The sequence below is a fragment of the Equus asinus genome, chromosome 16 (assembly GCF_041296235.1).
Source record: "Equus asinus isolate D_3611 breed Donkey chromosome 16, EquAss-T2T_v2, whole genome shotgun sequence".
NCBI lineage: Eukaryota > Metazoa > Chordata > Mammalia > Perissodactyla > Equidae > Equus > Equus asinus.
Window position 1 is genome coordinate 48,816,834 of NC_091805.1, and position 15,038 is coordinate 48,831,871.

Here is a 15,038-nt window from a genome sequence, read left to right on the forward strand (position 1 = left end):
CGACTGTTGGAAGTGTATTCGAATTGCCAAAAGTTCATTAAATCGTCTATGTAAATTATGGAAGTTAAGCCATAGTTTCATTCTCTGGCAGAATATGAATTAAACCATTTATAGGCAGTCTCATGGATAAATCTACCACCACCCACCTCCGCCTCCAGGGCTTGTGACTCATCACCTTTCCACCTTCACCAAAAAACCAGATGTTGTAAAGCTGTCCCTGTCAGGGGAGCAGTAAGCAAAGGCATCCTGCTCACACCTTGATGATCTTTCACGGAACTGGACGCATTGCCTGTAGGTGGGTGTTTTTTCATCCAAGCCCTGAACCCTGGCTCCTCCTCAGAGAGCTCCAGAAAGGCTCAACCTAAGGTGGATGGTGGGGACACTGTGGCAGCCTTTTGCTCCCAGTGAAGCACCTTAGGGTTTATTGCATGACCACATCCTGCCACAGGAGATTCTAATTCAGTGTCTCAGGGAAGAGGCTGAGGCATGCAGATTAAAAAACCCCAAAAACTCCATGAGTGACTATGATATACAGCTAGAATTGAGAACCGCTGGAACTGGTCAATCAGATGGGGCTCATTAATCTGTCTGGTTAACAGAGAGGTGAAGAATGCCAGACACCAATGAGGACGATGACAATGTGATAATATTAATAATAAATCAAATTAGTTGAATGAATGATTGAAGTAATGCTTCCATGAAGCCTTGGGATTTAAATGCTCCCAGACTAGTTGTCCCTCTGTGTCCCTTACCCATAATCAACTCACAGCTCTGTGCCCCTTGGTCCATCTCCCTCCAGATTTTATTCAGAATGCTCTCCAGTGTACTTTTTCCATATTTATGCAGAACTAAGTTTGATTGCTTACCTTGGGGTTAGTGGTTACCCCCCAGCTCTGCTTTTCTCTGCATATGGAATTTCTGCTTCTGTTACATTAGCCGAAGTGAACTTGAGGCCCAGGAGATGCTGTGATTAGCATTTTCCCCATTGCCTACAGGAGTCACTGGGAGAGTAGTTCAGTTGAGATGCAGAGAACAACTTTGTATGAGATAGCAAGACACACATTTAAGGAGGCTTCATTTTCCTCAAATTCATAAAAATAAGATAGTCTACATCTTGTGTGGATAGTGGGTATTTCACTGAAAAATGAGAGAAAGCACTAAAGACCTTTCCAGCTTCCCTGTTATTACGCTATTATAATGATTAACATTGCTACTGTAGAAATGATATAACTAATTTTTTTCCTGATGGGTGCTGATTATATCTTCAAACCTTGATGAATCTTTCTGTGTAGTGTGGATAAATTTTGAGCATTATTTACATCTATTGGTGCATTAGTTCCTTCCTTCCTTCTTTCCTCCTTTCCTTCCTTTTTTCTTTCCTTCCATGCATATATATTTCCAGGAAGTACAAAGATCTGAAGAACAAATTACCACTAACACAAAACCAAAGACAATAAAACCCTCAACTTTGATACATACCTGGCTCAAATGGAAATATAAAGAACTATAATTTCATTACTGTGGCCTAATTTTTTCCATGCTGTTTAAAACTAACAAATGGTTACAATTTTGAAAAATATCAAAAAGCATAGTGCATCACTTCTTTCAGCTTACATAATAGGGAGAAGAACCCTACCACATCTTGATAGCAGGACCTCTGTGATTTTAGCATTTCTCCATTAAGAGAGAGATGTCCATATAGAATGATGGTAACCAAATCATGCTTTAGGTTGGGTGATATAGCAACTGACCCTAAAGGAGAAGAGCCCACTTCACTATTTTGCTTGAACTGCTCCTGAATGCAGAGGGCTGCAATTAAAGACGTGATGTTGTCTGAAGTAAAATGATAGGATAATGGCTTGTAATAAACAGCAGACTCCATGTGTGAAATTTAATGCAATATTAGCCCTCAAATAAGTGTTAACTTTAAACATCAGACACAAGAAAGATTTTATCTTTTAAAACACATCTTTGCCATCATTTAAGAAGCAATACTAGAGTTACACATCTCATGCCTCTATCACTACCAGGAAGCTTCTGGTCTGCAGCCTCCCAAGCAGATTCCCTTTAATGTTCCAAAGGGTTTTGTGGCTTTTTGAGCAGTCCTGTTCTGGATTACAGGCTCAAACTTTACTCGATGCATTAGAATATTAGGCTGAGATTGCACAGCACGTTTGGAACTTTAAATCCTGTTTGCATTTTGGAATGGCTGTAAAACAAATACAAAACCTTAAAATTCATAATTGGAAATCTGTATGTCCTTTACACCTTTTTCATGCTTGAAGCTATCAAATAAAGTGCCTTTGGAATAATCGCTCTATAATTTTCAGCATTTATAAGTAACCTCAGTTTGGTTGTATAACACGTATACCCCTCCCAACTTCATTCAACGCAAAATCATTGTTCTCTGAAGGATAAACACACGTCATAAACTCAAACATTAGTTTAATAACAACCAGGAAAAAGAGAGGAGTTATGTGCCAGGAAATTTACAACTTTCTGTAAGAACTCACGGGTCAACAGATTGGATTTACTTATTCCTAATACCAGCTATGCATTAAGGAAAGTCATGATTACTTTGTGACTTCAGTAGTTAAGCATATAGGTGTGTCTAAAAATCCATTATGTATAGAAAAGTATGAAAATCTGCAATAAAAATATAAGTAATATTAAAGGACTATTATTATTATGTGGAAAATGATTATTTAGAATATACACACATTTTTCTGGTCTTGTTAAACTGTAATTTCACCCCTGATTATTGAAACATCCCCTAAGCACAACAGTTTAAAATAGAATACTTTCTGATAGACATCTTATAAAATTGATTTACATGCTTCTTGTACATTGAGTATAATTTAACTTTTTAATGAACCATTTGAATGTCAAATTGAGGGGCTGAGAGTTAAGTGGTATAATCAGAAATAGGAAACAATATCTTCTGCCCCCCTCAAAAAAACCCTGCTCTTCCTCCTCATTGCCAGGCATCAAGTTTTCTAGAGCAGGAATATGGATGCTATCTCTGATGCCCTCCCTGCCATCCAACCAGCTATGCTATCTGAATGCCTCTTGAAATGCCTGCTCTCCTTTGCCAATGATACTACTATAGTTCAGCGCATTACTGTCTGTTGGCTAGATGGTAGGAAAAGTTTTCTAAGTGGTCTCTCTGCCTTTAGGTAGTCTGACCACCCTGAAGTCCATTCTCCATTGTTTAGCCAGAGTGATCCTTCTAAAAACACACATCTGATCTAATCATTTCTCTGCTTAAAACCCTTTAATGGCTTTCTATTGCTCTCAGAATAAAACCTAACTCCTTAATGCAGCCTCCTTAGAGGCCCTTGATGATTCAATCTCTATTACCTCTGTTTTTCGTCTGCTTGATCTAGCTGTGTCTGACAGATTGTTAAAATCTCCCACTAAGACAGTGGGCTTGTCAATTTCTCTTTGTAATTCTGGTGGCTTTGCTTTGCATAATAGAAAACCATGTTGTTAGGTATACTCAACTTCTTGGGAGTGACCCTCTTTATTTCTATTAATATGTTTGGTTTAAAAGACTTTTTTTGTCTGATATTAATAATGCTTCATCAGCTTTCCTTTTGATAGTTTTTTGATAATTTATCTTTTTTTATTGCCTTATGTCCAGTATTTCTGTGGTTCAGTTTTGTGTGTCTTTTGCTAGCATTACATACCTGAATATTATTTTAAGCCAACCTGATAATCTGTCTTTTAATAAGTAATTTAAATGAGTTTAGGTATTGTGCTTGCTGATATATTTGGACTTAATTCTACTATTTTATGTGTGTGTTTTGTTTGACATGACTTTCCTTTCTTCTTTTTTTCTCCTTTTCTTGAATTTTGAATGACTTTTGAATATTGAATGATCAGTTTTCTATATCAAATCTCTCCAACCCTTGGCCGCTCTTTTCTCTCTGTAGGTTTAGAAGCTCTAGATCAGCTTTTTATTAATATAAAATATCTTATAGACAAAGTATTCAGATAAAGTCATTATTTCTACTCCTCTCCCAAACATGACAAAGGCCTTAGTATGCTTAAACTACCCATTGTTAATTTCCTTCCTTCTTGTTATTTTTTTTACCATTAAAGTGGTTATTTTTAATTCTACCATCACATTTTATTAATCTCCTCCCTCACTAGTATCTCTTTACCCTGTGCTTCTCCTCTGGGCTTATTCTTCCTGTCGGGGAAGCACATTCTTCAGCAGTTCTTCTAGTCTGGGTCTCTGGGTGGCAAACTCTCTCAGTCTTTTATGATCGAAAATGTCTTTGTTTTACCCTCTTCCTTAAGTGATAGTTTATCTGGAAGTGAAACTTGTGGTAATACTGTTCGATTCAATACTTTGAAGATATTCAATTGTCTTCTTGTTTCTGTTGTTGCTTTTGAGAACTCTAGTTATAGTCCCTTTGCAGATAATCTGTGTTTTCCCTTTGGTAACTTGAGATTTTATCTTTATCCTTATTGCTCTGTGAAATTACAGAGTGACAAAAAGTGACAAAAGTGTTACTTTTTTATTTATCTTGCTCAGGACACATGGTGTTCTGATGTTTTGACTAGAAAACCTCAGTCATTTCTTTCTTCGTTTTTTTTAAAGCATAGCTTCTCCACTCTTCCCTTCAGTTTCAGTTTTTCCTTCTGGAACTCCTATTAGACATATGTTGGAGCCACTTAATGGAACTCCATGAATCAAATTTTTTTCAATCTCTTTATTTTTATATACTGTTTTCTGGGTGAATACTCAGTAGTTTCCTTTAATTCATTACTTTTTCTCTTCAACTTTGACCAGCTCCAGAGTTAACCCCATCTGTTGACTTCTTCATTTCAATGATCAAATTTTTTTTTTTTTTTTGCTGAGGAAGACTTGCCCCAAGCTAACACCTGCTGCCAATCTTGCTCTTTTTGTATGTGAGCTGCTACATCATGGCGACTGACAGACGAATGGTGTAGGTCTGTACCTGGGAACCAAACCCTGGGCCACTGATGTGGAACATGCCAAACTTAACCACTAGGGCACTGGGCCTGGCCTCAATGTTCAAATTTTTATTTTCAGGATTTCTATTAGTTCTTTTTCATTTTTACCTGTTCTTTATTCGGCTTATATCTGCTCCCTAATTTCTTATCCTTTTAAAATGAGTGCTATGCTTTCATTTATTTGAGAATACAAAAATATTAATTTTAAAAATCTTTGTCAGTTCCATAGAGTTCACTTTATCTGGAGTAAATTCATGCTCTGAGTGTTCATTTTGTTGGCCATCTTTCTTAGCATTAGACGTCTGTATGTGTTTGCAATTTGGTGGTCAGGCTCATTTTGAGTGGGAAATTTTTATTTGCTTTGTTCTGTTTTATTTTAGTTTAGTGCTGTTTGTTTTCCTCTCACCTGCTCTGTGCTCTCCCCTCCATGTTCAGTGATTTTTGCCTCCATCTGCCTCCCTAGACCTCCATTCTAGAATTGGATCTAATGTTGGCATTTTGATGCTCCTACCCACAGTGATGTTGGGGATATCACAGAACCAGCCACTTGGCTAGCTGCTTGGCTTAGTTCCTGATTCTGAGGCTGCGTCTTTGTCCTTCTGTTTCCCCAGGCAGTGGGTTGGCAGCAGTTTATTTTCGGCTTCCTTTCACAAACTCCTGACTTCAAGAACTAAGCCTGGCTCCTGTCCTCCACCTTGTTTGGAGCATCTTTAGCTCTTGTCACCTTGCAGGAGACAAAAATCTTGGCTTTTGAACCTGAGACCCCAGGGGGCCTATGGCCTCAGACTTGCTAAGTGCTTTCTGTTTTGGTTCCATTTCTGGTCTATGAAAAGGGTTATTTTGTTTTTGAGCCTGGTTATACCTTTTTGGTTTTCTCTTTCTGTATTTTAACTACGATTACTATTTGCGTGGATCAAATAGTGGACTTGTAAAGGGAGTGGATCAAAGCATGACCTTAGTGTACCAACTAGAGCAGAAATCTTTCTGTGTTTACCTCTCCAGCCTTCTCTTTCACCATCCCTTCCTCTACAATCTATGATCTAACCATAGTTAATCGCTTTAGAGGATCAATAAATTGCATGCCTTTTCTCCTGCCTCCCTCCCACCGATTTTGGATGAAATAAGACACAGAGGATAGTCAAGTGGAGACTTTAAAAATATCAGCTTTATTACAGACAAGCTGATAAAGAACAGGGTTCTGGATCTGTAACCCAAAGAGCTTGCTAATCCTCTACTGACTCCCAACCCCGACAGAACTTAGCCTCAGAACTGCCCACCGAAGGGGAAGGTTGGGTCTGCAGGGCAGACATGTTCACCCAAGATTATTGTCTGCACTGGTCTGGGGCAGAAAGTGAACAGGAGAATAAATTCTCAGTAATTGGGGCCTTCTAATAGATTAGTTCCATCTAGTTAAGAAGTACCAGCCAATGAATGCAACAGTAGTCACCAATCAAGTAACTCACTCCTACGTGGGAAGGATAGTGGTGTAAGGAGCCAAAAGTTATCTTCTAATGGAACAGCCTCCTACCCACCCCGCTCCATGGAAAAATGAGGCCATGGGAAAGCAGCTTACCCTAGCACATGCCATGCTCTTTCTCCTTCCTCCAAGTATTTTCACATGTTCTTCCCCTCTTTTTCGTCTGCCAGCTCCTCCTCATCCTGATGCCTATAATAAAAATAATAGTAAATATTTATGGAATCCCAACTATGGAGGAAGCACTATCACATACATTATCTCCTTTAATCGGTATAACAATCCTACGAGGTATGTATTGTTATTTTAATCTATGGATGAAGAAACTAAGCATAAGGAAGGTTTTCAATGTTTCCAAGATCACACAGGTAAATGGCGGAGACAGGATTAGGCCCGGGATTCTCTAGTTCCAGAGCCTATATTCTCTTCATCATATGCGGCTGCCTTTCATATTTTATTCATCTTTGAATATCTAGAACACAGCATAGCATCAGCAGAGAGTTGGATGCTCAATAATATTTAACAAATGAATGTGTAAATCAGTGAAACATATTCTCAAGCTAATTGCCTTGAGTGGATTAAAAACAACTTTAATATGAGGATTTATGAAGAATGGTTAACCTCCTTTGGCATCAGTTTGCTCTTTATAAAGGTGGATGTAGAATCTAATTTTGAAGCTTTCTGTAGGGGCTGCTAAATTTGATATACCTCTGCTGTCACTTTCAATTTTAGGTTTTCTCCCCTTGGCTGCCCAAAGGGAGCACTTGGTTCTACCCTACTTTTGTCCCTGGCCCAAGCCTGTTGGCCACCTGAAAGAGTGGGTTCCTTCTGGTCCCTGATCCTTTACACTTGTACAACTACTGATGCTTCACATACTACTTGCAGCCACAGCACCTTCATGCAAAGACATGCTGTGTATTAGTCAAGACTTTTTACTTTGCAAACCACAGAAACTAATTCCGACTGAAAAAGAAATTTACAGGCTTGTATAGCTGAGAAGTTCAAAGCATGACTAGCCTTAGATATGGCTGGACTCAGAGCAGAGGGAGATTTACTATGAGCCCAAGGAAGCGTAAGCTTCTGGGTTCCTCATTGATTGGCTCTGTTTTAGGCACTGGGAGAGGCCCTAGCAATGTGTTGACATAATCATTTGTTTTTCTAAAATTTGAAAGTTTTGTAACTGCGGGCCCTCCAGTACCAGTTCAGCTGATCCCATCTCTTATCAACAGAGTGATTAAGAATTGCCTTTCAGAAAATGTGCGAAGTCACGGAGCCAGAGCATTGTGCAGAAGAAGAAATCTTGACGTGAAATGACTGCGGAACCAAAGATTCTCCTCCCCCAAGAACCAAAGGACCAGGACATGACTGCAACTTAAAAGTCAGACTCTTATCAGAAGCCAGGGGTCTGCCATTCAGGAAGTTCCAGTGTTAAAATTCCTTCCCCACTTCATCATAAATGTTTAGAACCCTGTCACAAATATTTAGAATTGTACCATAAATGCTTGAAGCCCACCAATCAAAACCTGTCCTGACAGTGTTTCCATGTGCCTGCCTGTTCTCCTTAACTTCTTAAATTTCACCCCAAATCCTGAATTGGGGAGACAGATCTGAGGGCACAGGCCCCCCGTCTCCCTGCAGATGGATCTCACAGAATAAAGCTGATCTCTTTCCCCAAAGGCGGATGCCATAATTAATTGGCTTGTTTATGCACATTGGGCAGAGAACCCCAGTTTTGTGCGGTACCAATGTCACTTTCCCAGCTCAAGAGTATTGGGGGATTAGGGCCAGGCAAGCTATTTACTGGCAGAGTAAAACGGGAGGGTTCTAGATAAGTGGCAGGAAAAAGCAAGTAGGGGTGCCTGTGCATGTTCTGCTCTCTAGATTGGAACACCACCCTTCTCTTCTCCTGGTTAAACAAAGGCTCAGCTTGGGTGGCACCTGATCCAGGACCTTTCCCTGACACACTCCCAATCTCCCTCTCCTCAGGCTGGTGCCCCTCCTGTGTTCCCATGAACCCCTGGGGCTTTATTCCAAAAGCACTCTTCCCTGTCATGTAATTGTCAGTGCTCATCTATCTGCCCACACCAGACTTCAAGCTCATTGAGAGGGATTCTGACTTGTTTCTCTCTCTAGCACCTAGAAGAGGGCATGTCACACAATGGTCCTTATAACAAATGTGTCTTTTATAAGCAAATGAATCTCAAATACTTTGGCTCAGAGAGACAGCTGAAGCTTTTTTGGCTTTGCTGACTTTCACAGAGCTGACTTGAGAGTTTCATAACACTGAACTTCAGCTTATCCCTGACATGGAGGAAAAAAGCTTCATAGAAGAATGCAAGAGTGGAGAGAGCAGGGCCAAAGCCTGGTTATTTCTCTGCACATTTAGTAGTCATGTCTGGTAAGTTCTCCTTTAACATCTTCCTTGGATACTTTGGGAACCAGGTGAAACTAAGAATGAACAGGTTATGTAAGTAAACCCAAAGCCTCTTTTTTATACCAGCTGTATTTTTTTTTTCTCTAGCATATGAGTTCAGTTTCACTTAAAGCAGAGCTAGATGGTGTGTGTGTATACGTGTGTGTATAACAGAGGCTAAAATTGTTTCTACAATGGAAAAGTTACCACATGATTGAACAAATACAAGTAACTTTTACATTGCAATACGTAAGCGGATCTCAGTCATGGTCCTATAAATCTGAAATATGTAGGAGTAAATTTTGTTTTGTTAGGAATTTAATAATTCTGATTTCCCAAAATATTGATTAATTTATATGGATTTGTAAAAGGGAAATCATCACTTTATCTGCTACTTTGGAATCTTGTTTATGCCTTAGATCAAAGCATAGCTACTCTTTGAAAATGAAACATTCTCTTTACACTCTCTGGAATGAGATCCTTTCCTGTGGTGTATATACATATATATACACACACATGTATTCATTTATTTCAGGTACTCTCTGCTTTCTGTCGATTGCCCTCAGATGTGTGTTCACCTTGATACAACTGAGTCAACCTATTTGAAATCCGACCTTAAGTTTCAGAACTTGAGAAGTACCAGTTTCTTTAAAATTATTCATTTAATTATGAAAGTAACACAAACAGAACAACATGTGGGGAAAAATCATACGTAATGCCAATATCTTAACACAATGGCTATAATCTTTTTCGAATATTTCCTTTTGATCTTTTTATATGCATATTTTAATATATTTGTCATCATAATTTATGAATAAATTTGCAACTTGCTTTAAAAAAACCCGAGCAAAACAGTACTGATTCTTTTAAAACTCATCTGAGAGGGACCTAGTTTCTAGAAGAGAACACACATACACACACACACAATACTTTCTGACGCTGGTGTAGGATTACAATAGTCCCCTCTTATCTGCGGGGGATACATTCCAAGACCCCCAAAGGAGCCTGAAAACAAATAGTGCCGAACCCCATACATACTATGCTTTTTCCTATACATACATACCTATGATAAAGTTTAAAGTATAAATTAGGCACAGTAAGAGATTAACAACAATAACTAAAAATAGAACAATTGTAAAAATATACTATAATAAAAGTTATGTGAATGTGGTCTCTCTCTCTTAAAATATCTTATTGTACTGGGGCTGGCCCCGTGGCCGAGTGGTTAAGTTCGCGTGCTCCGCTGCAGGCGGCCCAGTGTTTCGTTGGTTCGAATCCTGGGCGCGGACATGGTACTGCTCATCAGACCACGCTGAGGCAGCGTCCCACATGCCACAACTAGAAGGACCCACAACAAAGAATATACAACTATGTACCGGGGGGCTTTGGGGAGAAAAATGGAAAAAATAAAGTCTTTAAAAATATATATATATATCTTATTGTACTGTACACATTCTTCTTGCGATGATGTGGGATGACACAACACCTATGTGATGAGATGAAGTAGGGTGAATGACATAGGCATTGTAACACAGCATTTGGCTACTACTGACCTTCTGACCACACGTCAGGAGGATCATCCAGCTATAATGATGCTGATGGTTGGAGATCCAACAAAGGGATGATTCACGTCTTGGAATGGGATGCCTCAGGATTTCATTACGCTACTCAGAACAGAACTCAATTTAAAACTTAGGAATTGTTTATTTCTGAAATTTTCCGTGTAATATTTTCAGACCACGATTGACTGCAGGTAACTGAAACCATGGAAAGCAAAATTGTGGATAAGGGGGACTACTGTATAATAAAATAACTGATAACATCGATGGCCTTGGAATCACACTGTATCTGGACATGTGCAATAAACCCTAATTTGAATAATGATGTTTTTACTCTCCTGAAGAAAAAAATGAGTTTTGCAAAACAGGAGGGCAATAAACAGGAGGGGCACATATAAGCCTGCTTCACAGGCTGTGAAGTTGAGCCCGCTTAAGTTACACTTGTCAACTAGGTTATGGCAGTTTTCATATGATTGATGTCACTGGGGTTAATGATTTGGCGGCAACCTAGAAATACTTACTTTTCAAGACGGGTAAGTATAACTCACTATTTCATTTAGAGGTCAATATTTATTTCCCCTGATCTTTTCCTGGAAAATAAATAACTTTGACAGCCAGAAAGCAAAGTGGGTTTCTTTTCCTTTGTCTTAGAGAGGCTCAGCATTAGAAACTGTCAACTTGGCACCTTTTATAAGGACACGTGGAGAAGGCAGGAAGTTTACTACATTTACTCTGAACTGGGCACTCTTTACTGCCAGCTTGACTGGGTGAACTCGTGACAGGTGGCCTTTAACATGTTTGTCTTTATTTGGTGAAGCAAGTTCAACGACAATGGCTTCTTTTGTCGTATGGTAGGTAGTTAGACACGCAGAGCTTCTGGAAACAGTGTAGACTGGAATGTACTTTTAATTGTGCCAACGAACAGGACTTTTTGCTTGATTTTTAACCTAAGGCCGACATTTTTTCCCCTCCTATTTAAGGGCCACCTCTCCAGTTCCCAGGCACCAGTAAGGATGTGTTGAGGGAATGACAACTTACCTTCATATTTGAATAAAACGCCATCTGCAAGTAAATTGGAAGCAAGAATATATACGTATTAGAGAAACTTTTTGTACTTAATCACAGCATGGTTCTTCTGAATACTATGGATAATAGAATTGACTCAGATTGCTTTTAAGCCTGAATTTAAACAACATTGTCATTTTGGATTTTAGCCCCTCCTCCTTCATACGTCTCTTTTACGGGAGGGGTGGTGGTGGGGTGTGGAGACGGCGGCAGAACGTCTTCAGAAATTGAAGTAGGAGGAAGCTGCTGTCATATAGGCTGCTGTCACAGATTCCTCAGAAAGGAAACCTAATCAAAAGGGCAAGATCGCCATTTTATTTTTAACACACAGCCTGGCACATGGTTGGGGCTCAGTATCGCTGAATCGAGCCTCAGGTGCCCAACAACGTGCCCATGGGCCTCCTGGAAGTCTGAGACCCTGTCACTGAGCCCTAGGCACCAATAGTCTATAATGGAAGACAAGACTTCCAGAGAGCAAGATGAATAGATTGAATAGAATAGATTGAATAGAAGAATAGGTTGAATAGAACCATAAACGTTAACCTCGGCCGTCAGCGCCCGTTAATTCCAGGAACCCTTAATTGCAAGAAACCTTCACGACCTGAGCCCTCCTCCCTCTCGCCCAAAGGCCGGGTCAACCCCGGAAAGCTGGCGATGGCCCAGCGCTCCGCGCAGGGGAAGCGACCATGGAAGCGTAGACGGGCGCCGTTCCCCTGTGGCGCGGCCGGCCGGCGGCGGCAGGACGCTTCCGGGGAGCGCGGGGAGCGCGGGCGGCGGAGCCCGCAACGGCGCTAGGCCGGAGCGCGGCCGGGGGAGGGGCGGCGGCGGGGCCGGGCGCGTGCGCGCGCACCTCACACTCCGCCGCCCGGGGACGCCCACTCGCGAGTCGGGGCGGTAGGCCGGCCCGCACAGTCCGCCCCTCGGCCCTCGGGCCCGCGCACGCGTCTGCCCAACGGGCTTCGGTTCCCGGCTGGTCGGCGCTCTGCGGGCCGAGGGAGGCAGGGCCGAGGCCCGGGCCGCAGCCCCGCACCGCGTGGACGCGCTGCCTCTCCTGCCGCCGCCGCCGCCGCCGCCGCCAGATCGAGCAGCTGCGAGCGCCCGGAGGCATCGCGGAGGAGGCCCGAGGGCGGCCGGCGGCCGGGCGGAGGGAGACGGAGCCGACCTCCGCGCGCCCGGGGCCGCCGCCGCCTCCCCAGGGCTGGGCGAGGAATGAGCAGGCGCCCGTCCCGGGCTCTCGGACCGAGGGGCCGTGGCTTGGCGTCTTCCCACGCAGCGGGGCTCGCGCGCCGGCGGCCTCGCTGAGGGAGCAAGCGCCGGGGCTGACTTAACCGGCCGCCGGGAGAAGGCGGAGGAGGAGGAGGAGGGGAGGAGCCGGGCGGGGCGGCCGCCGCGCTCCCCTCCCCTCGCCCGCGCACGCCGGGGCCGCTCAGTGGCCGCCCGCGGAGGAAGTTCCGCTCCTCGCAGAGCCGGGCGGTAGCAACAGCGGCGGCGGCGGCGGCGGCGGCGGCCGGCAGGGCAGGTAGCGCGGCGGCGAATGCCCTTCGCGCCGGCCGTCGAGGGGCAGCGTCGGAGCTCTCCCGGGGGCCCGGGGCTTGCGGGCGGCGTCGGGAGGCGCGGGCGTCCGAGCCCTGCCGCTCCTTCACCCGGCGCTGCTGCCTCGGCTTCAGCGAGGTGGGACCTTCCTCCCTCCCCGGGGGCGGACTTCCGAGCAGACCCTTCTTTTTCCACCGCCGAGGTGAAGGGATCCTGGCGTCGAAGCGTCATAGGGGGTTCAGCGAGCCTTCTACAACTCCTCGGATCTCATCAGGCCCCCTTTTGGGGCGGGAGACCACAGCGGAGCATCTGGCTGTGTACAGGAGTGGGAGAGCCCACCTTGCATCGTCTCCGCAGTGCTGCTTGCCTCATCTACCCTTAGGAATGGAGAGGAGGCTTGGAATAACCCGAGGAGGTACCGAAAGCCAAATGGCCAAGAAAATATAACAGAACATACACTAGCCATCGTTTGGGGGCCGCGCACGTTTCTGAATGTAATTGGACGAGCGTGAAAGAGGTGCCCTATTAAAAAGCACAACAGTCCGTTAAGGGGAGAAAAATTGAGTTTCCCCATTTTTGCCAAGATTTTGAGGACTGTTCAATGCATTGTACATTTGATGTAAGATGAGAACTTTATAAAATATTCTGTCCAAGAGCGTAAACGATGACTACCCCAGCCCTGCTGCCCCTATCCGGACGAAGGATACCTCCTCTGAACCTGGGGCCGCCTTCCTTCCCCCATCACAGGGCGACTTTGAGACTTTCTGAGAAGTTTATCCTCCTCCTTATTCTAAGTGCCTTCATCACCCTGTGTTTTGGGGCATTCTTCTTCCTTCCAGACTCTTCAAAACACAAACGCTTTGATCTGGGTTTGGAAGATGTGTTAATTCCTCATGTAGATGCCAACAGAGGGGCTAAGAACCCTGGAGTCTTCCTGATCCATGGACCCGATGAACATAGACACAGGTTTGTTTATTTCAGAAGTTCTGACATTAACATTTGGCAGAGCAAGGTATGGCTTATTGCCTCAAATCGGTCATTTCTTTTTGCGTTGTACTTTTGAATGTAATTCTCCCTGAGTTGTAAGAGTTGTATTGTTATTTCAAAACTGGTTGAATAGAACCATAAGCTGAAAGGACGCCTAGAGCCCCATCTAAAGACGACTCCTTCGTTTTATATAGGAGAAAAATTTGTGCTCAGAGATGTTGTGTCTAATGTGAACAACTGGGAATGGAGGTTATGAAAACTTAATCTAAAGCGATAGCAGCATATGCTGCGCCTTCATTTGTGAAGAATGTGTTGCATTGAGTTATTGTGTCACCCTGTGAAATAGATCCATGGTATCCTGATATCTATGGGTTTGTTCCCTACCAAAGGGCTGTCATTCTCTGGCTTGTAGTTGAAGCTTAGTAGTGAATCTTAGCTTTTTAGGAAGACAAAATGAGCAGAATATACCGGTCGTTTCTTAACATGCAAAAATATCCTGATTTTTGTTATTTTCAGCGGGTGTGTTTTGGTGCTCTGTGTGGAATTAGTTAACGATATCATTGAATCTTAAATCATTTCACTTTGTGAGTCTTGTAGACAAGATTTGATTATGTTTTTAATTTAATATTGCTCTGATTTTTTTTTTTAATGTGAGAGATAGAGGGTGTCAAGTAACTATTAGAATCTGTTCGATTAAAGAGGTCACGTTCTTTCAAATCAAATCTGAAGTGAGCTCTTGGGAGAGTATAGCAAATTAGGATAAAACGGGAGCTCTAGTTACATTTCCTTTGAATCATTTATGTAATTTGTATCAGAAGAGTTTGAGAAAGTAGTTTACTTTTTTCAAACCTACGTTTTTTTTTTACCTGTGAAATCTTTTCCCTTTCTTCTCTATTTCTTAAAATAATTTTTGAGTATATGAAAAAAAATCGTTTGCTCGAGTTCTGTTTTCAGCTGACTTTAGTTTTAACTTTTTATCAAGTACCACGTTTTTGAAAAAGCTTGAGTTCAAATGTGAGTC

The 15,038-nt window shown here is 42.6% G+C and overlaps 1 protein-coding gene across 4 annotated transcripts in view; it reads left to right on the forward strand.

The window, feature by feature from the left end:
* The first annotated feature begins 12,856 nt into the window (after positions 1-12,856).
* The window catches only part of MAN1A2 (mannosidase alpha class 1A member 2), a 196,087-nt gene continuing 193,905 nt past the window's right edge, over positions 12,857-15,038 (forward strand). For 2 of the 4 annotated variants that reach the window (XM_044749479.2, XM_014848270.3), the window contains exon 1: positions 12,857-13,996. In XM_044749479.2, the coding sequence (XP_044605414.1) occupies positions 13,695-13,996 (302 nt within the window). In that variant the 5' untranslated portion in view covers positions 12,857-13,694. Of the gene's footprint in view, positions 14,043-15,038 lie in introns of all 4 variants that reach the window. The other 2 variants (XM_070487132.1, XM_070487133.1) reach the window with 2 other exon arrangements.